General features: G+C 48.1%; 1 protein-coding gene across 5 annotated transcripts in view; it reads right to left on the reverse strand.

Moving 5' to 3' along the window:
* Positions 1–26898, reverse strand: part of TAOK3 (TAO kinase 3) — a 112984-nt gene that overhangs the window by 13112 nt on the left and 72974 nt on the right. For 3 of the 5 annotated variants that reach the window (XM_054172785.1, XM_054172786.1, XM_054172788.1), the window contains 3 exons: positions 19693–19860; positions 16538–16744; positions 6969–7103 (listed from right to left, as the gene is read on the reverse strand). In XM_054172785.1, coding sequence (XP_054028760.1) covers positions 6969–7103; positions 16538–16744; positions 19693–19860 — 510 coding nt within the window. Of the gene's footprint in view, positions 1–6968; positions 7104–10933; positions 10951–16537; positions 16745–19692; positions 19861–26898 lie in introns of those variants that run through there. The other 2 variants (XM_054172787.1, XM_054172789.1) reach the window with 2 other exon arrangements.

Here is a 26898-nt window from a genome sequence, read left to right on the forward strand (position 1 = left end):
AGGAATTTTGGGCTGTCAGTTTGAAGCTGACTAAGTTAAAGATACAGTTACATCTCAGCAGCCCTCAAATGCTGTAGAGCAGGTAATGAAACAGACCTGAGACAGATCCCAGGGGCACCTGAGATCGTAGGAATGAGCAGAGAAACTACAGGAAGGACTCTGCACAAGGTAAGCATTTGGTGGAACCTTTGCTCAAGCTCAGCAAGAACAAGAAAGAGGAATTGGCCATTGGAATGTGCTGCCCAGAGAGGTGGTGGAGTCACCGTCCCTGGAGCTGTTCAAAAAGGAACTGGATGTGGCACTTGAGCCATGGTTTACTTAGTCAGGAGGTGTTGGGTGATAGGTTGGACTTGATCATCCCTGAGGTCTTTTCCAACCTTATTGATTCTATGATTCCAAGACCTTTGACAGAAGCTTCCAGGTAAGGAGAGCCGCTCTGAGAAGTCCTCCAAGTTAACCACAGGAGGGAGATGCCAGGTGAGACAGGCAAACCCCCAGCACTCCACATGTGGTGCTGCCTAGGTAAGAGGAGCCCTGGAGAGCTCAGCCTCGGCCAGGGGCTGGCTGGGGCTGGCAGCTCCCCGAGCGCCACGCAGCAGTACAAGATCTTCCCGGCTGTGCTATTTTTGAGGCCCAGGCTTTCTGCGAGCTGGGGGACGCTCTGCACGGCACACTCCGTTCCAAGAGGTTGGCAGAACAGAGCAAACAGCAAGAGCAAAAGGGGGAAAGAAGGGGATCTAAGAATCTGCTGCAACTTTGCCAGTCTCCCTTTTGGTCTGATCCCTAATGAGCTTCAGGAAGTGCACTTGGTTTATTGACAGCAAAAATCATTACGCCTTTATCCTTCTAAAAATGATCACAACAACAACAACTATTATTATTATTACTAATTATTATTAGCTGCTCCTCTGCACACTCCATTTTCAGGTTGTTTCCCTTTTTCCCCCCCTCTCCTCAGCTTGTCTCTCTCTCTCTCTCGTGACAGGAATTCCACCTTTGAAAGATTTCATGTTGAGTCTGGGATGTTTATCCCCAAGAACAGGATGCAATTACTAATCAGAACAGTAGCTGATAAAGCCTTCCAGTCCCAGCAGAAGATGAGACATTGAAGAGTCAGAGGGAAACAAAAGGAGCATTTCATTCCTCAAGACAAGAGAGGAGGAGAACAGCAGACTTGGTGGACATCTCATAGATTCCATGGCTGCATTCAGCATGCCCATGCTGAAGACCTAATTTATCACCATAATCTCTAATCAAGGCCAACACTCTTCAGAGCTCCATCTTCAAAGACAAGGTCTCCAAATGGTGATCTCGGGGCACGGGTGAAATGGGAAGAAATTAACATCAGTTCAGTACCAGAGAAGTACCTCAGACTAATCATGAATGAATAAAGGATTAGGGGTTTAAAGACTAAGCCCCTAATGAATGAACAGCTTGAGCAACCATTTTCAGCAGAACATTTGGGCAAGTTCCAGTAAGCACCTTTCTGGTGTTCTCAGACAAAGGCACTTGGAACTTCACAAAGTACTTCAACAAACTTAATCCCAGAGATTAATGATGGGAAAGGAGATGACAACTGAACTGCTCGCTGCAAAAGTTCCTTCTCCAAACAACCAGAAAATGTCAGGATCCTTCAAAGCAGAAAGCTGCAGTTTCCTGGAGCTCTATCTGCAGCATGCAATAATCAAGCAGGTCATCAGCAGAGCCAGAAAGCTCACAGAGAACAGAACAGCTTTTATCAAGGTATGACATTTTCTCAGCTCCTTATCTCTCTGCATCTCTGGCACACACAGAACTGAGAAGGGAGATGTCTTTTCCAACCTACTCCTACAGGCAGTTCACTTACCACAAAACCCAAACTTTCTCCAAGATTTTGGCTTTACATAAGGAAGTTGGGCTCCCAACTCCTCCTCCAAACCAGCAGCTCTTCAGAGTTCCTTTTCCTCCCCTATTTAACCAAGACACTGAACACTTTCCTAAAGCACAGTTATTGTCACCGCTGGAGAACAAAACACTGAGCTTCCCCCTTGCTGCACTCGGCAGAGTACTGAGCAAGGTGCTGCCAGCAGCCTCTCACAGCAAGAGGAGAGCTTTGAGATGAGGAAGGACAAGTTCAGTCTGTTTAGGGCAAAGATCTGTGAAGGCAGCAGCTGGATGAGTCCGTCAGGGGCAACTCAGCCAGCTGAAATAAAACACTGCTTCAGCAGGAGAGGGTGCAGTGGAACAGCCATGCTGTGAACGCTCCTGGTTTGGAGTCAGGCCACCCTGCTGTCACTGGAGTGGCCACAGCCAGAGGAGCCTGCTTACACCTACCTAGACATTTGGCTTTGCAGAGCTGGGATGAGATCACATCATCCTTTTGCTGGCATTTGGATTTCAAAGGGAATGCCAAGGCCTTCAATAGAATCCACACTGTCTGATCTTGCTGTGAAATTTGGACTAAACATTTCATTTGGAGGCTGTAACAGCAGCTCTGGAGGCAGTTGGGGAGCTAAGGGGTCAAGCATGAAAGACACCCAGAAACACAGATCAATGCACCTCTGCACATGCTTAAAAGACACCCCTCACTTGCAAATGTTGAGAGAGGTGTAGTCTTATCCCATGCAGAACCTCTGCTCTTCAAACAACAGCTTCCTGAGCTTCAAGGCTCAGATTTCTACTTGTATTTTTTTAATTCATGGATCAGAGAGCCTGCAAAAGAACATGGAGATGTGGTAGGTGCCTGATCTCCATTCAGATGGTAACTTCCACTGCCAGAGCAGAAACATGCAGCCTGATTTCCACCACTGGTCTAAGTGAATGATGGCTGCTGTGCCACAGGAGTGTCTTGCAAAAATCAAACCAAACCAACCCCCCCCCCCCCCCCCAACAGCTAAAAACCTCCTGCTCCCCACCCCCCAATAAATCAATAAGATAATCAAGAGGTGGCAAGATTGGGCTACACAATGGCCAAAGAGAAACAGGGTCCAGGACAGAATGATTATTGAAGATGGTGCTTGAATGATGACCAAAGCTCCTTCAGCTTTCTTACTCACATTAGTGCATCCTATTCTGCAACCTGAGCAATACCAAAGCATCACTCAAAGGTGTATTCCCTGCTTCTCTGTGGATAGCCTACTTCCCTGTTTTATCTGGAAGTCTGTCCAGTTTCCTTCTTGTTCATGGGAGGCTTTTCCAGAGCAACAAGGCAGGGAAACCATGCTTAAAACCACCGGGCCACCTGGAGTGTAGAGTTGTCTCTGTAGTTCTCCCGTGAGCCCTGCGCTCACAGAAAGCACTGGAGCTTGGTTTTGGGAAGAGATCCAGCCTCCAAGTTGGCAGCACCCTTTGAGAAATGCCAGCTTTCCCCCATTGGCCAGATCCTGACTTATGGGTAAACAACAAGGACCTGAGGACCCAAGATCCTGGGCTCCACCAGCAGCAACAGCTGTGAAGAGGCATGCACAGCCCCTGGCCCAGATCCAGTGCTGCTCTTCTCTAACACTGCCCTGCTCTCATGTTGAGGGGTGGTGGTCAGCAAATGCCACAACACCCCCCAAATATCATCCCATCTGAGTCAGAACTCCCATTTTCTGAGTCTCTGCAACACAAGCCACCTGATGCTCTCAACCTGATTATTGTGGTTCAGGCCCACAGGAGGTGTCCCTGCCCACAGAGAGGAAAGATTGGAACTAGATCGTCTTTAAGGCCACTTTCCAACCCACCTCACTCTATTCTATTGTGTGCAGCCCTTCTGTGCCCAGGAAGTGGTACCCAGCTGCTGAGAAGCCAACTGCTGGTCAGCAGCAACGATGCAAGGAAGCATCAAAGCAGGCTGGTTGGGTGAGTTTTGAACACTGGGGGGGCCTTGAGCATCCATTCACACCGGATTGGCTTTTTCAAGACACCACTGAAGAGTAAATTAACACAGAGAGAGGGAAGGAATCTGAATTTCTGCTTTCCCACTGCAAAATCCAGATGTGTTCAGGATAGCAGCTATGTGGCTGACCTTGCCCTCCTTGCATATATTTAAGCAGGAGACAGGGGGGCAGGAACAAGATTAGTTTTCCCTTGGCCAGAAGAGCAGCACCACTTGACACCATCCAGCCACTGAACAGTGACAGGGTGCATGGTGATAAAGAAAAGTGTGTGCTGACAGCCCTCTTGGCACTGCCAGCCCAACACCTGTGCTGCTGCTGTACTGTAAAACAGGTTCCAACTTAAGCCTTCCTTCCCCTCTAGATTTCCTTGTTGGAAGATGAAGAGGTGGGAGTGGAAGATTGCTAAAGGGAAAGGCCAGCACAAGGTTAGCTGAGATAAGAGACTTCTGTTGTCAACTTGGGGGAACTTCTTCCCCCATCACCTCGGAACCTAAGGACACAGTGAGACCTCCTGCAGTCCCGAAGTGGTGCTTTGGGAGCCTGGCTCTATACCGGGAAGGGAATCCCTGTACCTATGAGTAGGACAAGAAAGCTTTTGCAGGGCACACTCTACCACGTGCTTTTCCAAAGGCCTGATGGCTAACAGAGAGAGCTAGCAAGTGGGATTTCCCTCTTCTCCAGGAGATGCTGGGCAGGAAATGTTCACCTTCAGCGTGTACCTGGCATGAGTCCAGCCGTGCTCCACGTCACAGCATGTCCCACAGCACACCAAAAAGAGAGAAGTTCTCCAAAAAGCCTGCCAGCTTTCCCAGCCACTGCTCACTGAATCTTTACCCTCATGTGGTCACTGAAGCAGAGAGATCCAGCAAATCCAAGTGACTAAGGAATTAAGGTAGCCAGTCCCAGCCCCCCAGGAGGCTGCCATGGGATTTAGGAGTGACCTTGGGACATGAGCTGTCTCCTGCTGAGCCCAGAGGTCTGAGAAGACCTCACAGCCCACACCTTGACACCAGCACCCTTCATCAGCTCCTAGAGGGACCTTGCCATGCAGTGCCTCCACCAAACTAAACAAGTAGCCCAGGGCTCACACATTCAAGAAGACAGGAGTTACAGACTGCTGCTGAAGGAGGACAGAAAGTACAGAAGCCTTCCACAGGGAGTAGAAGAATATGAATATATTCAACACAGATCTATTTATCAAGTTGTATCTGTGTTTGGAGTATGATCAAGTCATCCATCATTTCTTCCCTCCAGCCAACCTAACTGGATCCTACTTGTATTTGTTCAGTGCAGGCAATAGTGCTGGCACTATACTGGGTGCATGAACATACACACCCCTACAGAAGAGGAAAATGCACAAGGCAGAGGGTCTCCAGGAGACCAGAGAGCCTGCCTGTGGCAAGTGTGCTACATGGAGTCCTCTAATGCACCCATTTCTAGGTCACTCTTCCAACTAGGGGAGAGGAAGGAGGGAAGGAGGAGCAGGGGACACTGACCTGAGAAGCACTCATAGTATGGCTACCCAGAAGTGCACCTGCTCAGATGCTCCCCTCAAATGTCAGCACATGAAACAACCTGGTCAGAAGTCTGAATGCCACAGCAGCCTCTCAGATTTTAACAGCAGCAGCTGCCACAAGCACACAGAAAAAACACTGGCTGCTGGCACTGCTGCTGCTTCTGCCTTCCACTCACAACCTTCCACTCTGGTCACACACACACACAGAGAGCCTTGTGCATGTGGAAATGGGAAGGGATTCGGGGGGGATCGAGAAATGGTGGTAGAGGAGGGAAAAAAACCCCACCGTTCAGGCAGGGTAAAACAAGAAGGGGAGGGCTCACTGGTGTAATTTCGGGGTTGGTCCAAGATGATGTCATAGCACTGAGCAAGTGCCATGGCCAAACAGTGGGTACTTTCTAACGCTCCCCATCCATCTGACCTCTACTAGCATCGAGCTGAAATATTGTGGATGACATTCCTTTCAGCTTTCAAAGGCCATTTTTCACCCCTCTCCCTCCGAAAGGGGCTGCTGCCGACCGCAGCCCGGGCGGATGCAAGGTGGGGGAGGCGGCACGGCAACTAACTCTTCCGGCACACACCCCTTTCCCTACTACAAAGGCATCCACGGCAATCACATTTGCAAGAGTACAAATCTTGATGGATTCATCCCCTCCCCCTCCCTCTTTGTAAGCCCACAGCCCCCGCTGTAAGCCCTCTCCGTTATCGCAGCCCAGCAATCCTCGCTTAGGGATCAAGCTGGAAGATGCAGCCACGGCAGGGCTGCTCGAAGGAAATGAATGAATGAATGAATGGATGGAGCGGGGTGGGGGGGGAGGAATCCAACCACAAAAAAATCCCCCCAAAAAAAGCCAACCACACAGCACCCAAAAAATCCCCCCCAAAACCCCCCAAAAAACCCACCCCAGCCAGCAGCTCGGCTGGGAAGCAGCAAGCTTATTGTTTCAAACCCCGTCTGCAGCTGCACCTCCAAGGCATTTCAGCACATTTCCCACGAGCACACATCCACACTTTATGCACAGGCAAACAAATAGATTAACAAAAGATCAGTGGCGAGGAGGGGTGGGGGGAAACAAGGAGAGGGGAGGGAAAAATAAAGGGAGGGGGGAGGCTATCTGAGATGGTATTAACTTCACCCTGCAAGGTGGCTTCTCTCACAGAGACTGGAAATACAGCGAGAAATTAGATCTAGGACCACAGAATGAGAGGGGTTGGAAGGGACCTCATGAGAAGGGTCGGAAGGGACCTCTGGAGCCCATCTAGTCCAACCTCCCCCTCTCCCTACCCCACACCCCCCCCAAAAAAAAAAAAATATATATATAAATGCTTGAGATCTCACACACAGGGAGCTAAAATATCTTGCAGTGCGATATCCAGTTGCTATGCCAACAACAACAACAACAAAATAATTAGGAGGGGTTGGGGGAGGGGGGGGGGGAAGGGGAATGAATGTTAAAGGGAAAAAAAAAATAATAAGCAAAATAAATCACCCCACAACCAAGCAACCCCCACCAACCCACAGAGGAATCCCTGAGCCCTCGGTGGAGGGCGAGGGGGGGGAAGAGGGGAGGTGGGGTGGGGTGGCCGCTTACCAAAGATGCTGATTTGATTGTGGCAAAGCGCTCTCGGTTCCGGTAGTGGAGGGCCTGATTCTGCACTGACTGGGTAGGCCGCACCTCAGGCCTGCGATCCCTGTGGCCCACCTCATCCCTTATAAATACATGATCCTGCAGAAACGGATAAAAAGAAGGAGAAAGTCCGGCTGTGCTCTTCCCGCGGCGGCTGCCTGGCTCTCAGCCCTCTGTCTGCACAAGCGCCGCTGTTGGAGAGGCATAGTTCAGCTGGCTGCTAGCCCCGGCAGCTCCCACCGTACAAAATGAATAAGCAACACATTGCAGGCTGGGGTTCGGCGTCAGCTGATCGCTAGCGGGATGCCTTTCGAATCCCTGGCTCCACTTCTCTCTCTCTCTCTCTCTCCTCTTTTTTCCCCCCTCTCCTTTTCTTTCTTTCTCTGTGTGTGTGGGGTGGTTTTTTTTGTCTCCTTTCTTCCCTTCCCCCTTTTTTTCTGCCTTTAACCCTTCAGCGTTACAGAGGTGCCACAAAGAGCCAGCCTCAACGGCACAACGCGATGCAGAGCGGTCGGACTCCTCGGGAAGGTCGGCTTCAAGCACCGCAAGCCAGCAGCAATCCCCCGGAAAACGTGATTTCCATCTCTAGCCAGGAAGGTGCTGTCCCCTTTTAACACCAGAGCAACATTTTGCCTCATTCCCTTTGCTGAGTGGTTTGGTCCTCGGTAGGGTTTCTTTGTCTCCTGCTTGCTATCTGCCGTGGAGGGCGAGCATCCTGGCTTAAAACCACGGCAGGCAGGAGAGGACCGGGAAAGCCTCCGTGACCATTCAGGGATCCTGCTTTCCAGTCATGATCCTGCCTGGTTCTAGCACTTTCTCTCCACAGCCCACAAAGGATTTTTTTAATTATTTTTTTATTTTTTTTTGCCTCCCTTTTAAAGCAACAGCTCCCAGCTTTCAGCAGGGACGGCTCCGGCGCTCGCCGGCAAGGCTTCGCGCGGCGCGGTGCTGCCGAACGCCGCCCGCCGCCTTCGCCCCGGAACCCGGCTCTGGAGCAGAGACCCCCCCTCAGCAAGAAAAGCTGCTGAGGAAAAGAATAAATGCCACCACAATCCTGCTAATGGAAGTGGTGACTGCCAAAAGGTGGTGTATAGAACGGAGCAGAATAGAATAAACCAGGTTGGAAGAGACCTTCCAGATCATCGCGCCCAACCTATCGTCCAACACCACCTAATCGACTAAACCACGGCACCAAGCACCCTGTCAAGTCTCCTCCTGAACACCTCCAGTGATGGTGACTCCACCACCTCTCCAGGCAGCCCATTCCAATGGGCAATCACTCTCTCTATGAAGAATTTCTTCCTAACATCCAGTCTGAACCTCTCCTGGCGCAGCTTCAGAGTACCCACAGGCTATACCCTCAGGATGGAGCAGCCTTTGGACACCAGGCACTGCCTCACCCCGCAGCGTGCCCCAGCGGCGTTGGGCTCCGCTGGGCAGCGATGATGGTGTCTGGTGCTGGTACATCTGCCACGCTGCCATCTACCACTCTTTTGGGACTCCCATCCTCAAGCTCCAGCTCCTAAGAACTCGAAGGAAATCCAAGGCTCTTCCTGAATTAAATCATAGAATTGTTTTGGCTGGAAGAGACCTCCTAAGATCAAGTCCAACCATCAACCTAACTCCAACACGGCCCTTAAAGCATGTCCTGAAGTGCCACGAGCTGTCAGGGGCGCAAAGTAAAGGCTATAAACATGAGTAAACACCACACAAAAGGCTCCAACCCTCGCAGAGAACAGCCAGATCCATCTGTGACTCACTGCCTCCATGCAACAGGTGTTTGCAGGCAAGCAGAGGCAGCTTTGTCACCCTGCCGTAGCAGAGCAGACACCTGTAAGGTCAGAAAGCCAATATGGAGCAGCACCTCCACCACGCTGACTGCTGTCATGCTGATGCTCCTTCCCCCACTCTGCAGACACTTGTTTTCCTCTCTGATGTCCTCAGTTTCTAGCTGTGATTGGACAACCTGGTCTAGTGCAAGTTGTCCCTGCCCATGGCAGGGGGTTGGAACTAGATGATCCTGAATGTCCCTTCCCACCCAAACAAGTCTATGAATCTGTGAGAAGGCAGAACGGTTTGAAGCTGAGGGAGAGCAGGTTTAGACTAGACCTTAGGAAGAAGTTCTTCAGTATGAGGGTGGAAGGACTCTGGAACATGCTGCCCAGGGAGGCTGTGGATGCTTCTTCCCTGGGGTTAGTTAAGGTCAGGTTGGATGAGGCCTTGGGCAACCAAGTCTAGTTGAGAGGTGTCCCTGCCCAAGGTGGGAAGGTTGTAGTCGGTGATCTCTAAGGTCCCTTCCAACTTAATCCATGCTCTGATTCTGTGATTCTATTTCATTTTCTTCTCCCAAAAGCTTGCTCAGTGACTCTGCAATTGTACCTCCTTCCAGGGGCTGGCACAAATCAGGAAGTTGGTTTTGAAACTTTTAGCTCCAGCTCTGTCAGAAAGAGATGCAAAACTGGGACCGTGGCTCAGGTTACTCATCAAGTAAAATCTGATGGAAAGCACCTCAGAAAGTCATCACTTTTGGGTCAGGGTTTTCTCCTCAGCCCTAAATCTGCACTTCAAACACTGGTTTGTTGTTAAAGCCATGTATCTTCTGTGTACACCTCACTTTCCATCTCTTTCCTGTGTTCACTGCAATACAACTTCAGCCATTCTCAGATTACAGCTCACATGGAACCATCAAAATCCTTCTATTTAGGGTCAACCATCTAGAACCTCCAACTTCCTGCTAAAGCAGTAATTTGTTCTTCTGGCTGTACCATCTGCTGCATGAAGAGTTTTCAAGCTGATAACCCCTCAATGGGGGTATTTGGCTGGATGTTGGCTTTGAAATCATAGAATAGCAGTAGTGGGATGGGACCTCTAGAGATCATCTAGTCCAACCCCCTTGCCAAAACAGGATCACCTGGAGCAGGTCACACAGGAACACATCCTTGACCACACATGGGTCTTGAAAAGTCTCCAGAGAAGACAACTCCACAACCTGTTCCAGAGCTCCAGCACCCTCACAGTGAAGTAGAACTTTCTGGGTTCCAGTTTATGCCCACTGCCCCTCATCCTATCACTGGGCACCACTGAAAAGAGCCAGGCCCCTTCTTCTTGACACCTGTTCCTCAGATAATTCTAAACATTAATAAGATGTCCTGTCAGTCTTCTCTTCTCCAGGCCAAACAGCCCCAGGTCTCTCAGCCTCTCCTCCTCAGACACACAGATGTTCCAGTCCCCTCATCACCCTTATAGCCTCTGCTGGACACTCTCTAGTATACCTCTGTCCCTCTGGGGAGCCCAGAACTGGACGTGTTACTTCAGAGGATCCCACACTAGGACAGAGTAGAGGGCAGGGAGAACCTCCCTTGACCTGCTGGCCACACTCTTCTTAAAGCACCATATTTGTGGAGGTTAATCTCTGGATAAAGAGAAATGCAACAGTCAGAACATTTGTTCATACACACATTGATGCACCTGTACCACGATGCACAGTGACACCAGCTGGGTATCTAAATGGTTACCACTGGTATGCTGTCTGAGCATCCTAAGAGTGCCCATGGGTTTCTCCTCAGTGATGAGTCTTGCCCAAGGTCACCTGATAGTAAGAACCTGAGTTTTGCTCTCCAGTCCCCAAGCCAGTTCAACCACATGATGTCTTTTTGGTCCTCCTCACCTGCCCCCAACACCAGCACAACATTGCACCAACAGCTGCTTAGCACCACTGCCATGCATTTTAAAGAGCAACACTAACAGCATCTTCCTCTTATGTCCCAGATATTCTGGCTAGACCCCTGCCTGATAACACTTGATAATTACACTGAGCAGATAATTTTTGCTGTGTTTTTAGACAAAGATGGAGCTTGTTCCAAGAAGCACTAGGGGAAAACCACCAAACACACACTGCTGCAACAAAACTTCTTAGCAGAATAAAATACCTGCTCAGGAGACAACTGGAACATGCAAGCTGGAGAAGCAAACAGAAAACAACTCAATAGGTAGGTAGGAGCTGGGTTTATTCCTGCAGAAAGGAAAATTTTGCCTCAAAATTTAATCACAGCAAAGCCAGGCAGAAAGATCTATAAATCTGATTTGCTGTTTACAGCTTTTTCAGAAGACAATGCTGGCATGTGGCTGAAGCAACCCTTGGAATCACATAATGGCTTTGGTTGCAATAGCCCTCTAAAACCCTCCAGTCCAACTGTCAGTCCACCACCACCATCACCACTAAGCCATGTCCCAAAGTGCCATGGCCACAGGTTTCTTGAACAGCTCCAGGGATGGTGACTCCACCATTTCCCTGGGCAGCCTCCTCCAATGCCTGACCACTCTTGCAGCAAAGAAGTTTCTCCTAATGTCCAACCTGAACTTTCCCTGGCACAATTTTAGGCCATTTCCTCTCAGCTGGTACTAAGGAAAAGAGACCAACCCCCACCTCACTACAGCCCTTGCACTAACACAGCACCAAACACATGAATTAACAAAGTACAACCACAAAAACAAGTCCCATCACCTTCAACAGCTGACTGGAAACCAACACAGACCCAGACTGCAACCTCAGGTCGCTCTGCACTACCCTAAAGCTGAAAAATCCAAACTTTCAACTCCAAAGGAACATTCACAGAATCACAGAGTGTCAGGCTTTGGAAGGCACCTTCAATGCCTGTTGAGTCCAACCCCTACTGCCCATAGCAGGATCACCTAGGGCAGGCCACACAGGAACACATCCCAGGTGGATTTTGAATGTCTCCAGTGAATGAGACTCCAGAAGCTCTCTGGGCAGCCTGCTCCAGGGGCTCTGTCACCCTCACATTGAAAAACTTTCTCCTTATGTTGCCATGGAACCTCCTATGCTTGCACCCATTGCTCCTTGTCCTGTTATTGGACATCACTGAGCAGAGCCTGGCTGTGTCCTCCTGACATTGCCTTTCACATCTTTATAAACATGAATGAGGTCACCCCTCAGGCTCCTCTTCTCCCAGCTAGAGAGACCCAGCTCCCTCAGCCTTTCCTCACAAGGAAGACGTTCCACTCCCTCCCCATCATCTTTGTGGCTCTTGCCCACTGCAAACCAAACCAAAGCCTTCACAGGCACTGTTTACACAGGAGGATTCACTCACTGGAAGGCCTGCCAGCCTCCCTGACAAACAGGAGAGGCAATTTCTGAGCCGTAGTAAGGGCCTGAATAGAACGGCAGCGACTCCCTTCTAAGAATTTAAAGAGCCCAGGAAAACAAGAGTGTGCCATCATTTGTTTTCATACAGGGGCACTAAATGCCTCAATGATCTACAGAGAGGTTTAAGTATCAGCAGTCTTTCAAGAAAAGCCTTCATGTCACCAACCTGCTTGACATGATTCCAGGAGGTCCACGAGGGGTCACGGCTGCCAGCACACGCAAGCCAAAACTCAGTAAGTCATTACCTAAATAGCCTTTACATCTCATAAAGCCAACATCTTTTCCAAGTATGACTCATAAATCTTGATATGTAGGAAAACAGCCTCAGCTGGAACTCATGTGGAGCTGCCATGCCAGAGCTCTCCCCAGCCAGAGAATCCAGCAGGAACGCTGCACATTAATCAGCGGCAGCGATAGTTGGTTTTTAATGGCTTTGGAAAGTCACTCAGGTTGCAGCAGTTATTACAGAATTACCTTTTTATTGCAGACATTGGGCAAGAATTTTGTGATTGTCAACCACAAGCATCCTCTTTTCATCCTTCTGCTAGAAGCCAGATTTTAATGAGATCTCCCTGCCATTTTCACTGCCCAAGTGGCAGCTCCAGAAGTACTGGCGACGTTAAGGGTCGAGCAAGTAACAGCGACAACTCCGTATTGCCTCTTACACGTCACCCCCAGGCTCTTCCATCCTGCATTTTACAACACAGGAAGAACCTGGACCTTATGGAGTAGGTCCAGAGGAGGGCCATGAAGATTATCAGGGGGCTGGAACACCTCTGCTAACAAGGACAGGCTGAGGGAGCTGGGGTTGTTTAGCCTGGAGAAGAGAAGGCTCCAGGGAGACCTACTAGTGGCCTTCCAATACCTGAAGGGGGCTACAAGAAGGCTGCAGGAGGACTGTTTACAGAGGCCTGGAGTGAGGGGCAATGGTTTGAAATTAGAGAAGGGGAGATTTAAATTGGATGTTAGGAACAAGTTCTTTACCCCCCTGAAGGGTCCTGTTCCAATTCCACAGGTGTTAATAGATACATACACATATATGTATTAATAGACATATATGCAAAGCAGCTTCCCCTTTAAAATTGCATTTCCCTACCTGAAAGGAGGAGTTGAAAGGTGGTATTTCCCTACCTGAAAGGCAGTTGATCTCTTCTCCCAGGCAACCAGCACCAGAACAAGAGCACACAGTCTCAAGCTGTGCCAGGGGAAGTTTAGGCTGGAGGTGAGGAGAAAGTTCTTCCCAGATAGAGGAACTGGCCACTGGAATGTGCTGCCCAGGGAGGTGGTGGAGTCCCCCTCCCTAGAGGATTGGATGTGGCACTTGAAGCCATGGTTTAGTTAGTCAGGAGGTGTTGGGTGACAGGTTGGACTTGCTGATCTCTGAGGTCTTTTCCAACCTTATTGATTCTCTGATTCCCAAAGTAACAAAGAAGAATAATGTTAAAAATAATCATCCTGCACTGGACTAAACCAACAGTGTTGCACCCTGGAATACATCCTGCTACACAGTCTAAATTTGCCTGCTGCCTACATACAACAGAAGGTAACATTTGCCAGTTGAGAAGGTACCTACCCACTGAAAGAAGCAGTAATCACTGCCAGTTGTTAATTATTTTGTGGAGTCCTGGGGTCTGTGCTTCCAAAATCACCCCAAACCACCTGTGTTAAGTGATCTGCAGGTGATCTCTTTTGCAATTACCTCAGGGAAAAGTCTGCATCAGACCCTGGTTTTAAAAGAGCCCAAACAGGTAACAAATCTTCCATGCACTGTCATGTTTATGGATTCTACTCAGCTGAATGCCTTCACCTCAGGAAAACAACCACACAGAAGCCCAAGAGGACTGAATTCACAGCATCAGAATCCTCCTGTGTTTCTACTTCAGGAGTGTCCCACCATCACTATAAACCAAAACACCATTCTTCAGCTAAGCAGGAACTCTGCTGCTTTCACAAGTGAAGTTCATGTCTGATGAGAGGGGCTCACATTTTGTTTTCCTCAGCTGTAATGACACTCAGCAGTCAGCCAAACTGTGACTGCTGTGCAAATCAGCCCCTCAAAACCTTCTGTTTTCATGCAATGCACAAGTGCATGCCTGGATAAATGCTGAATGATGCAGAACTGAAGTTACCACACACTCCTGAAACCTACACAACATGAGAAAGGAGAGCCAAGTATAATCACCCACAGCCTACAATCAGTTGTGCCTCTCTCCATCCAATGTGACTCTTTGGGCTGGTATTTTGCACCTACCACTGTTTTCAGCAAGTTGAAAATGAAACCACTTCTAAATGTGCTGTTGCAGAAAGATGTAAACCCTTGAAACCTATGCAACTTACCTGCCAGCATCTCTAAATGGATCAGGTTGGAAGGGACCTCAGAGGTCATCTACTCCAATCCCCCCTGCCATGGACAGGGACACCTCTCGACGTGGTTGCTCAAGGCCTCCTCTAACCTGGCATTGAACACCTCCAGAGAAGAGGCAAACATAACCTCCCTGGACAGCTTGTTCCAGAGTCTCACCACCCTCCTACTGAGGACCTTCTTCCTAAGATCCAGTCTAAACCTATTCTCCCTCAGCTTCAAACCATTCCTCCTTGTCCTGTCACTAGACACCCTTATGAAAAGTCCCTCTCCCACCTTCCTGCAGGTTCCCTTCAGGTATTGGAAGGCACAGAGAAGGTACCCCTGGAGCCTTCTCTTCTCCAGACTGAACAACCCCAGCTCCCTCAGCCCACCCTCATAGCAAAGGTGCTCCAGCCCTTGGATCATCCTTGTGGCCATCCTCTGGACTCACTCCAATAGCTCTGCGTCTTTCTTATAATAGGGACAGCAGAACTGGATGCAGTATTCAAGGTGGGGTCTCACAAGAGCAGACTAAAGGGGCAGAATCCCCTCTCTTGCCCTGCTGGCCACACTCCCAGCACAAAATCTGCCTTCTGGGCTGCACAAACACACTGCTGGCTCATGAGGAGCTTCTCAGCAATCAACACCTCCAAGCCTTTTTCTTCAGAGCTCTCAACCCACTCTGCCCCAAGCCTATATTTGATGCCAAGGGCTGGCCTGACCCAGATGCAAGACCTGGCACTTGGACTTGCTGAGCTTCATGCAGTTTGCACTGGTCCACTTCTCAAGCCTGTCTTGACTGCTCTGGATGGATCCCTTCCCTCAAGCAAGTCCAGTGCACCACACAGCTTGGTGTCACCAGCAAACTTGCTGTGGGTGCACTCAATGCCACTGTCCATGCCACTGACAAAGATATTAAACAGCACTGGAACCAGGGGAGACCCCTGAGGAACTCCACTTGTCCCTGGTCTCCACCTGGACACTGAGCCATTAATCACATCTCTTTGAGTGTAACCCTCCAGCCAGCTCCTTATCCACTGAGCGGTCCAACCACCAAGTCCACATCTCTCCATCTTAGAGCAATCTTTTGTTGAAGACAAGCTTTCTTGAGAGCTCCCTTTCCCAAGTGCTTCAACACTCAATGACACACCACTATTTCAGGAGGAAAAACTGCTCACAAGTATTTAGTTAGTTAAAACTCCAGGCTTTGCTGTGACCTTACACAATGAGAGACGCAGACTTTTCATGCTGCTGGGATGTTTTAGCTCCTCTGGCAAAATCAAGCACAGATACACTTTGAAGCTCTCTGCACATACAAACAACCTACATGTTACTGCCCACTAGCAAACAACACTGCTAAGGCAAAGCCCAAACTATTGTAGTGAGATGATCTTAAGATTAGGTGCTGGTTTGCAGCCAGACGACTTGAGCCTGACATTCAGTGCTAAGACAACGAAAGGCAAACAGATCACAACATGCAGCAAAAGAGCAGAAAAGCACTGAGTGGAAGTTGAATCACAACATACCTCGTGGGAAGGGTCCAAGGTTCACTTTCACTTCTCATGAGGGAAATCCAAGTGCAAGCAGCAGGTTTTAATCATACACTGTGACTGGTAATTGGTTAGCTTGGCTGCTACAACCACTTGTCACCACACTGGACAAGACAGTACAACCATTCACAAGGGAAACAAGGACTGATGGTCCAAGCAGAGATGAAGAAGTGCACATGCAGGGCTGGCTAAGGAGGCATGCAGTAAGTCTGTGTGAACCCTACCTAGCCAGTGACAGTTCTACCTCTCATCAGTGGCCTCTCTTGACTTCCAGAGGTTATTCAAATGCAGTTTAGCTTTTAAAGAGAACAAAAAAGACCCCCAACAAACAGAACTCGATTCTGGCAAGCCCAACACCAGCTCCTGCTCTCAGCAGATGGCTCAGCACAAGAGCACAGCACACTGGGGGGGTCAGCCAACGTGAGCAATAGCAGGGACTGCAGGAAGCTATGGAGAGCACCAGGGAACATACCTTCTTATGGACAACGGAGGAAGTGGAATTAATTGTGCTCTCGTCACTATGCATCATGACCAGTTCAGGGCTGCTCTCATCCAGGACCTCCTGCATGCTGCTCACACTGCTGCTCTGACTGCCTGTGCTCACAGACATGCTTGGGATGGAATGGTTGCTGCCCAGACTGTCCATCTTCCTACTCAGGTTTGATCCATGCTCACTGTCCTATAAAACAAGGGGCATCAGTTACAAACACTGCAGGAGATCACCTGCCCAGCATTGTGCCTGCAGTGCCCAGAGGTTGTTTTAAAGGGCAGCTCTGCAGAGGTAAAGGTTCTTTGCTCATTATTTTGGCAGCTGTGTTTCTCAGGGCTGCTTGGGTGGTGAAACATTCTCTATGGGGCAGTTAGCTTTTGTCTTTTCCCCTGCAATCTTACGCTATTAGGCTTCAAGGCAGGGTGTTGGTTTTGTGTTTGGTTTGGTTTTTTTTCTCCCCCCACATATCAGTAAGTCTGAGCATGGCTTAAACAGCAGACATCCAGGAATACTGGATGGCTGGTGGAAGGAGTCTCACCATTAAATGGAGTGATCAGTGCTCCAAGTTAGGATATGCTGCAGCACATTTTGTGAGTCAGAAGGCTGCAAGGCAATGAACTCATTTGTTTACTGCTTGACAAACATCAAATGGTGCTTAACAGGTGTCAAGGTTTTACCTTCCATGTCCCAAGCAGGCAGCAACTGCATTTTGTCAAGCTAAAAACCCCTTTAACCTTGTGTTTTCAGCCAAGATGAATTCTTCATTCACCTTTAAGCATCTGACTCAAAAGAGCCTGAATTATTACAGTGATTGAACCTGTTGTAATCCATTTAGGCATACAGAAAGAAATATTCCTTGCACAGGCCTTATTGTGGACTCTACAGAAAAATATCAGAAGTTGGAAGCCTTTTTTTCTTCTTGCATCCTCATCAGCAGCACTGTGATCCTGGAGTATGTGCTTAAACTTGGAGTGATCTAGGGAATTTCTGGAGTCCTTTGTAAGGAACCAGTGGCATCGAAGAGGTTAGCAAGGAGTTCACAGTGAGGACTGAGGACTCCAAACACCCTTCAGCTCCTGGTCTGAAATAAGTCTTGACTGGCCAAAATGAATGGCTTTGTTACTGCACCCAGCTTGTCCTGGCCTCCAGAGTGAGCTTGAGGAGAATTACATTGGAAATCAATTAAGAGGGTACTCATTTTGTTAGGGAAACAACAGAAAAGAATCAAACTGACAGACTTGACAGATTTGTATGTGATTGTGGGATTATTTCTTTTAAGCAATCAGCAGATCATTGAGAGCCTGTTGGGAGAGCCCTTAAAATCCAAACTAATGGTGTTCTATGGAAGACTTGTGCCCATGGGAGTGAAAATGTCTTCAGAATGCTTGGAGAAAGTTGCAGAAGAAGTAACACCATGAAGCATCTGAGATGCTGGTATGGCAGTGTCATTAACAAGTAACTCTCTGCACAAAGGACAGAGGTGGGACTGCAAATGCAACCCCAGCATGGACTTCCTGCCTCAGATACTTCCTAGATTCCTGCTCTGAGAAAGGCATTAGTAAAAATTTGAGGGTTAAAGATTTGCAATGCTCCTCTTCCAGCTGAGGTCTGTGGTAGAAAAAAGGAACCATCTTGTGGCCTTCACAGTTGAGCAGCTCCTGTTAGGCAGCTGAGTAGTAACTGAAGCACATGTTATGTTTTCCTTTCCCTGCCAAGTTAGTGATGCACACGAGCAGCACGCTCTCCTCCTGTGCTGCACGAGCTCGGTGGTAAAAGGCAGTGCAGAGCATGCTGTGCACATGCAGAGTGTGAGCTTCATTTGACTGTTAATTCCTAGAGATACAATAGTGGGTTTTATCCCCCACCCCCCACCCCCCTTTACAAGTGGAACAGAAGATACATCTTGGAGCCAGGTACTACCACATTTCTCCTACTTGGCTGCTGAGCTTGGACCTGCTGAACAGCCAAGTGGGAAACATCTTCCCTTGTGCTTTCCTACCCTGTCACTCTCCTAACAGCTTTTCAGAGAAAGCTTGAAGGTTTCAGTGCATGACTCTAACAGTCTGACCACCCCTCAACTAAGCTGGAGGTTTAGACCTTGGCTAGCTGAGAGGTTAGAACAGAACCACTGTGCAGCTTTAATCACACTGGTTGCTGCTCTTGCTCCTTTTGTGCATCTCCTTCAAAGCGAAGGACACTGCTAAGTACCAGTCCCCTCCTCCTGTGTGCTCTCCTACCTGACCCCCAGGCTCACCCATTCCTTAAATCAGAGCTCTAATTTAGCTGTAAAGGAACATGACATATATAAACCTCAAACCCAAGCCCTTGAATGTATCCTGAGCTTGGGCATCTCACTGTGTATTATCTGGCTACACCGCAGCAAAAAAAGGAATACAAAGCTCAATTGACCTGCCAATTCTCTTTGCTGAGAACCAGGCATTGAGTTATTTATTCAATGTGCCTGCATTATATGAAATTCATTTCTATCTAGCCTCATCAATTGAAAGCTGCCTGGTTGCCTTCTCTAAGCCACAGTTAGTGTCAATTATCATGCACTGATTAACTGGGCTGTTTATTGCAAGATTCAAACCGAAGCTGAATTTTGTCTTCAACCTCTTTCTTCTTTAACACTGAAGGGTTTAAAAACCCCAAATCTTACTAATTTGGTGGTCTGCTTTTCAGCTTATGATAGGCAAATTAGAGTTATGGTAATTGGGAAAAAAAAAGCAACATTTACCAAGTGGTTTTGACTCTGCTTACGAGAAAGAAAAAGCTTGGACTGTCAACAGACCCTCCTTCCCTCAACACAGGCTGTGAGCCACTTTCTTCTCACAGAGAATCTCCTTCCAAACAAGCTTCTTCCCTAAAGCTCTCAGAAGGCCACCACTTGTAAAAGATCCCCAGTTTTAAAGGTGGCAATAAATGCACACCTCACAAGGCACATCTCACACTGAGCAAGGACTGCTACTGCTGGTTATCCTCTCCTGTCGCTCTGCTGACCCACGCCATACTCCAACAACACGGATTGCATCCTCACCTAGGCTCCGCTTGCTCTGCCCCTGAAGGGCAAGAGCAGCTCACTCCCCCTGAAGTTATGTACTCTGCTGGTGCAAATGAGGTAAAGACAAGAGAAGTACCTCCTCCTCTTCCTGAGACTCGGTGAGGGGGCCGTTCCGCGTCTCCTGGAAGAGGATTTTCTTCATCTTCCGGTACTGCAGGTTGTCCAACTCCCGCACCGCATCCTTGGTCCTCTGGATGAGGTCTATCAGTACCCTTGGGGGCCGGTCTCGGCGAACAAAGTCGTGCTAGAGGAAAACAAAACCCAGGGTTTCAGCCACGACAGGAGGGTGCTTGATGGGTGGGTTGGACAAGGTGACCTTTGAGGGTCCCTTCCAACCCAGCGCAGTCTGTGGATGTACAAACAGGGAGAGGGTGACTGCCGAGACACCTGACATGACACTAATTGGTCTGGTCCTATTTCCATAATTAGCAATACCCATTATGAAAGATTCCAAACACATTGGCCACTGAATACACTGTGCTCATCACCACATGAGTTTTGAAAGGGCAGGCTGCAAACCCTTTGGTTCGGGAGTCAGAGGACCTGCTCAAGCTCTGCACTCAATCGAACGCAGAGTATCAGAAGCAAAGCAAAACCACTTTGCTACCTGAAACTCTCCTCTGTGTGTGTGCCAAGCAAACACCAGCAGCAGGAGAAGCTGGGCAGTGGGTGGAAAGGTGTGAGCTCTGGCTGACCCCTCACGAGCTCACTTTAACCTTGACTCTCCCATTCACTTTTCTGCCTGCACTCAAACAGTTTGGACCAGGGTGAGGTTTTCTGAGCTCTCCAGGCTAACCCTTCCTGAGGGCCTTCCTTCCTGCACTCACTTGAAGCATTCTAAGTACAAGATGATGCCACTTCAAACCTCACAAAAGCACAGGACTTGAGAATGAACAAAATGCATGAAGGACAAAGCAGAACCAGCCCTGAATGTGCAAGGCTACCTATCTAAGCTCACCTATCTATTCCAAGTCACAAAATCAGTAAGAAGGCTGTGAAGCTCTTTTACACCCAAGGCATTTGTAGCTGAAGTCAAATCACATTCTTACCAGCTCCTGCTAAGGGCATTCTAGAAGTGCAGCTTTGAAGGGCAGGCTTCACAATCAATTCTTCAATGGTATTTAAGTATATGATTAAAAGCTCTTCTCTGACTTAACAGCTATGTTCTCCTGAGCTGTACAACCAGCAGAGGAGCATGAAAGCCTTGCTGCTTTCCCATGCAACCTCTGACTAAAGTAGACAGCCCAAGCACACACTTGCCAATATCCTGTTTGGGATCACTACAGTTGGTTGTGTTGATGAGGATGTACCACAGGAGATGTCCTGAAGGCACAAACATCTTCTACACCTTTGTAGAAGCATCAACAATGAAAGAGAGAAATGGGAATAAAGTTGCTGTCTACCCTGTATTCCAAATGCCACAAGGGCCTTTTGGTAGAGAGCTGCAACAGCTGGATCCCATCTGCATGAATCCTCAAGTTCAGGAAAGATGTTAGAATAGAATAGAATAGAATTCTATGTTGAGTTGCTGGAAGGTGTCCAGAGAAGGGCAACAAAGCTGGGGAGGGGTTTGGAGCACAGCCCTATGAAGAGAGGCTGAGGGAGCTGGGGTTGCTTATCCTGGAGAGGCTCAGAGGAGACCTTATTGCCCTCTACAGCTACCTGAAGGGAGGTTGGAGCCAGCTGGGGGTTGATCTCTTCTCCCAAGCAACCAGCACCAGAACAAGAGAACACAGTCTCAAGCTGCACCAGGGGAGGTTTAGGCTGGATATTAGGAAGAAGTTCTTCCCCAGCAAGAGAGATTCCCCATTGGAATGTGCTGCCCAGGGAGGTGGTAGAGTCACCATCACTGGAGGTGTTTAGGAAGAGACTGGATGGGGTGCTGGGTGCCATGGTTTAGTTGATTAGATGGTGTTGGATGATAGGTTGGACTGGATGATCTCAAAGGTCTCTTCCAACCTGGTTAATTCTATTCTATTCTATTCTACTCAAGAGGGTCCCCATGGGACAGGGCCCTGTGGGACAGGGAGAAGCATGTCTACCCTAGATGTGCTGCCATTCCTCAAGCTCAAGAAGCAGCACCTGTGGCTGGAGCACCTGTGGGCACCTGTGGCTGGAGCAAGAGACACACAGAAACCCTGCCCTCCTTAAAACGAGAGTCATCGTGCGAGAGAGTTGAGAGGATGAGCTGCTCTTCTCTTAATGACTTGTAAATAAACACGGACAGTATCATGCCACAGGCTCATTTCTTGCTTTTAACTGAATTCAAACTGCTGTGCAGTTGAGTTTTGCTACTGGGGACAGCCAGTCATTTCCCTAGCAGGTTGGGTTTTGTTGCTGGTGGTAGTGGTGCTTTGTGTTCTGAATTGCAGCAAAAAGTTCAAACCATCATTTCACACAGAAGCAAACCGAATCATTTCTGCTCCTCAACACAGATAACCACTATTTATTTCTCTGTGCACAGCAACAATCTGCAGCTTATCTATGATTATGGAAGAGAAAAAAGGCAAAAAAAAAAAAAAAAAAAAAGGGTAACCATTTTTATCTTACTGTAGATAATGCTTAGAAAGCAGTAATGCATTTGGAATGATGCTGCTGAACGGAAATCATAGTCACAGAATCAGCCAGGTTGGAAAAGACCTCAGAGGTCATCAAGTCCAATCTATTACCTAATACCTAACACCTCGTGACAACTAAACCATGGCTCCAAGTGCCACATCCAAGCCTTTTCTGAACACCTCCAGGGATGGGGACTCCACCACCTCCCTGGGCTGCACATCCCAATGGCAAATTCCTCTTGCTGGGAAGAACTTTCTCCTCATTTTGAGCCTAAACTTCCCCTGGCACAGCTTGAGACTGTGCCCTCTTCTTCTGGTGCTGGGTGCCTGGAAGAAGAGACCAACCCCCACCTGGCTACAGCCTCGCTTCAAGTAGCTGTAGAGAGCAAGAAGGTCTCCCCTGAGCCTCCTCTTCTCCAGGCTAAGCAACCCCAGCTCCCTCAGCCTCTCCTCACAGGGCTGTGCTCCAGACCCCTCCCCAGCTTTGTTGCCCTTCTCTGGACACCTTCCAGCAACTCAACATCTTTCCTAAACTGAGGAGCCCAGAACTGGACACAGGACTCAAGGTGTGGCCTAACCAGTGCTGAGCACAGGGCAGAATGAGCTCCCTGCTTCTTCTGGCCACACTGTTCCTGATACAGGCCAGGATGCCATTGGCCCTCCTGGGCACACTGCTGGCTCATGTTCAGCCAGCTGTCAACCACTACCCCCAGGTCCCTTTCTGCCTGGCTGCTCTCAGCCACTCTGACCCCAGCCTGTAGCACTGCCTGGGGTTGTTGTGGCCCACGTGCAGCACCCAGCACTGGGACTCGTAAAATGCCAACCCATCCTGTATGTCCAGTTTCTATTTGTTTGCACCCATTCTTTAGCAGTGCAAATACTCACTTCAGGGGAAAGACTGTGCTTTGTATTCCAGGGCTACTCAAATTTCAGAGTGGGACCACAGGGAAGCTGTAGGGCAGATGCACCAAAGGCTCTTGTGTAACTAGAGCACAACTCTGCTCGCTTGCATTTATCTCATTGTCTACATTGCGCTTACAAGGTATAGGCAGCCCTACAGGCTAGGCTCTGTGCAACTAAGAAATGATGGCTGAAAGGATTTGTCTACTTTCCCTCAACTGAGAAGGGGGGGTGGAATAAAAAAGCCACAAGCAAACAACAAACTCAAACTAGACACAAAGGGAGGAGGAGGTTAGTTTAAAGGCATGAACTGAGCTGGCTGGAAGAGTGACTAACAGAACTCAAGTCTCCTGGGGACGTCACACTAGCTGAGCAAAACAGGGGGGGGAAGTGCTTAAAATAAATATTAGAATTGCTTTTAAGAGGGAGAAGAACTAGTGAGATATTAAAATGCAGTTGAAACTACCACTATAGTCACTTGGCTATTTTTATCTGTGGTGGTGAATGGAAACTCAACTCCTCCTCAAAGACCTCTTTGGAAATTCAGTTCTCTAAGAAGATGTGGCCACGAAAAAAAGTAGTAATTTGCTCTGTCCCTGTCTACCAAACAGAAGTGAAACCCCCTCAAAAGATAAACAGGTCTTCAGACTTGTCATCTAACAAGCTTTAGGGGAGAGCTACTGCAGGAGAGAACATCTAGGGTCCCATTCTGAAAGTCTAAACCCAAATAAAAAGGCTGAGCAGATGTGACTTAAGAATGATAGCTCAGCTCCAATTGTTTGCACAGACTCCAACTTAAGGTACTCATGAAATCATTTCCTTCAATGAACTTACACTATTCCTAGAGAGCAGAAAGGCTGCCAATCCACATGAATGAATCATTCTGAAGCCCACAGCATAAACCTATTAGCTGGGCAAAGGATTGTCGGGGTGCTGCAAGCAGAACCAGAGAACAAAACGCTGGTTATGTGCCACAGCACAAACCTATCACAGGGAAGGAAAAAAACCCTAACAGACCAGCACTGAAGAGAGGACAAACAAGCTCATTCATCAGCCTTTACCTGCAGAGTGGAGGCATGAGAGTTAAAGACACTGTGTGGTCTGTGGTCCAGGCTTAAAGCAAGGATGGGAGCAAGCCCAAAGCTAGCTTCAGTAAAGAGCACAGGGTTGTGGTTTCTCTTCAAGAACCCAAGAGGCACAAAAGCCTCTGTGAAAATGCATTTTACTGAGCTGAAAGAGCAACAAGAGAAGCCACAAAACAAAGGCTGAATGGTAGCCCTAGAACAAAACCCAGCATGAAAAGTCTGTCAGGTAGCCACAGAGCAGCAATCTAACCTGCTGTGGAAATGAAGCAAAGCACTCAGTGGAGCCAGCAGCAACTCTGCTCAGAGATTTAAGGAAGAACCGAGTCCCGTTTACCTGGAGTGGAAGAGCAGCATGCCATGCAATTCTCACCAGCAGCAACCAGAAGAATAGCAGGGCCACTAATCAGCTTTAAAGAAAGGAAGGATTTCAAACATCCCTACCTTCCAATGGAAAGCTGCCCCTGAACTTCCCAAAGCCTCCAGGTGTATAAGCAGTTCCTTCACCTCTTAGGTAAAGCAAACCCCAGCAACTAAAACTGAAACTGATTTATGACTCACTGACAGCACTCTGGCAAACCCTGGGCTCATCACTGCCAGCACAGGCCTCAAACTCTTGACAATTATGAACCCATACAAAGCCCTTTCCAAAATGAAACACATCCAAAGCCAGTTCTAATTAATGGGGTTCAGCATAGGAACTATTAAAGGGATAGAAACACCTTCTGATATCGGTAGTTTAAGGGAAGAAGCTAACCTAGGCCCATCCTGTTAGTCCTATTTTTAACAGCTAAGCATGATGCATGAATATAGAATAGAAGCAAACACATTACAAGACATTAATGAATCAGGAGGAATGGCTCAAAAGCCTTCTAGAACAGAGAAATGATTGGAAAGTGGCCATTAGAAACAGAGGCAGAAATACAACACTGCATGATTAGAAAGAAGTTGAAAAGAAGTAGCATGGAAATGCACAAGAAAAGGGGAAAAAAAATAAGCAGATGCAGAGCATGTTTAGTATGTAACAATATGAGGAGGGATTTACAGGTGACACTAAATTCATCAGGACTTTTGCACCAGATTGCATCCTACTGAAACACCACAGAGCTCAGGCAGCCTTTTCCAGCTCCCAAGAAACCACACCTGGAGTAACATCTCATGACATGTGTGTCAGTGCCAGAAAAACAACCCCAAAAGTGAATCATCCAAGGCCCAAATGACTGATTTACGAGGATGGAGCAAACCCAAGAGCTGAACTCAAGACCAGGCAGATAGATCACGAAGAGATACATATTCAAAAGGCATGAGCAGATAGAGAATTCATCATGCTCACATTAGCATCACTAAAGAAAAAACAAAGGTCAAGACAACCTTCCTGAACTCCATTTGCATCTGTCCAAAAAAAGACAAGACAGGACAGTCCAGGGTACCCTACACAGAACAATCCTGCTCTGACCAGGAGATAAATCTAAGTCATTCAGTCTCTTTCCATCTCTAATACCCATGTTCCTTTACATAATCAGCCACTATCTGTAAATCTTCATTAAGAGCTCAATCCTCTGATCATGTGGAGCATAATTCTCAAAGTACTACTAGCTCTGCATAAGATTTGCTCTTGCCTATGCATCTTAGGAAGATTGCTTAAGCCTAGGTTTTGAGTAGCAATTAAAATGGCTTTTTAGATTTCCCTATCACTTCCAGAGAGAAAGCCTGCAGCACATGGTGAGCCTTAAATCTCACTGACATTGCAGAGAAGTTTGGAAGCAAGAAGTGCTTACTGCACAACAGAAAAATATTACTTTTCCTTACTGGAGAAGGTGAGCAGGAAAAGAACACACAAAAGAGAAGGAGCAAGTTAACAGTTACAAAGTGCATAACTGCTCCAAAAAGGTCTTGGCTTTCACACAAGCTGCACCAATTTATAGCTTCCCCTTTCTCTCTGCTCCCACTTACAGGGCAAAGAAGGTTGCTCCCAGTTTCCTCCCTCATTTTTGCCTGCTCTTTCAGAGACCACAGTGCAGCATGGTCACACCTCAGAGCATCCTACTGACAGCAAAGAGGCTGGTGAAAATTCCTTCTTCATCAAAGCAGGAGGAAACACTCCTAAGTCTTGCCCACACAGGAAATTCTTGGTTGGAAGTCACTTCTGCAGCACAGATCTGTTTGTCCTTGGTGATACTTGGAGTTAAAGTACACACAGCATTGTCTTGGGATAAAAATTACTAAAAGATAGAAATCAAGATTAAATCCTTCTATCCTCCTCCTGACAGGTCCTTCCTTCAGCTAAAACCCCTGTTACTCACCCTACTATTTCAAGAGGCCTTCAAGTTCTCTACACAGATGTAAGCTCTGCAGAGCTCTGGGCTGTAAGAGGAGCAGGGTGCAGGGCTGCTCCCACAGATAACTCCTCACTCATCAGTAGAACTGTTTCAGCACACAGCCTACCTCTGCTTTTCTTCAGTAGGTCAACTGGTGAGCATCATGTTATGAAAAGAATTGTCACTGACACAACAGGCAAAGTCAGGAAACAAAGTGAGGCAGCCTAAAAAAATACTCTTTAGAACACCTCAGAACTCTATTGGAATAGAATTAACCAGGTTGAGAAAGACCTTCGAGATCATCCAGTCCAACCTATCATCCAACACCATCTAATCAACTAAACCATGGCACCAAGGGCCTCATCCAGGCTCTTTTTAAACACCTCCAGAGATGGTGACTCCACCACCTCCCTGGGCAGCACAT

Source organism: Dryobates pubescens, chromosome 25 (assembly GCF_014839835.1).
Source record: "Dryobates pubescens isolate bDryPub1 chromosome 25, bDryPub1.pri, whole genome shotgun sequence".
Taxonomy (NCBI): domain Eukaryota; kingdom Metazoa; phylum Chordata; class Aves; order Piciformes; family Picidae; genus Dryobates; species Dryobates pubescens.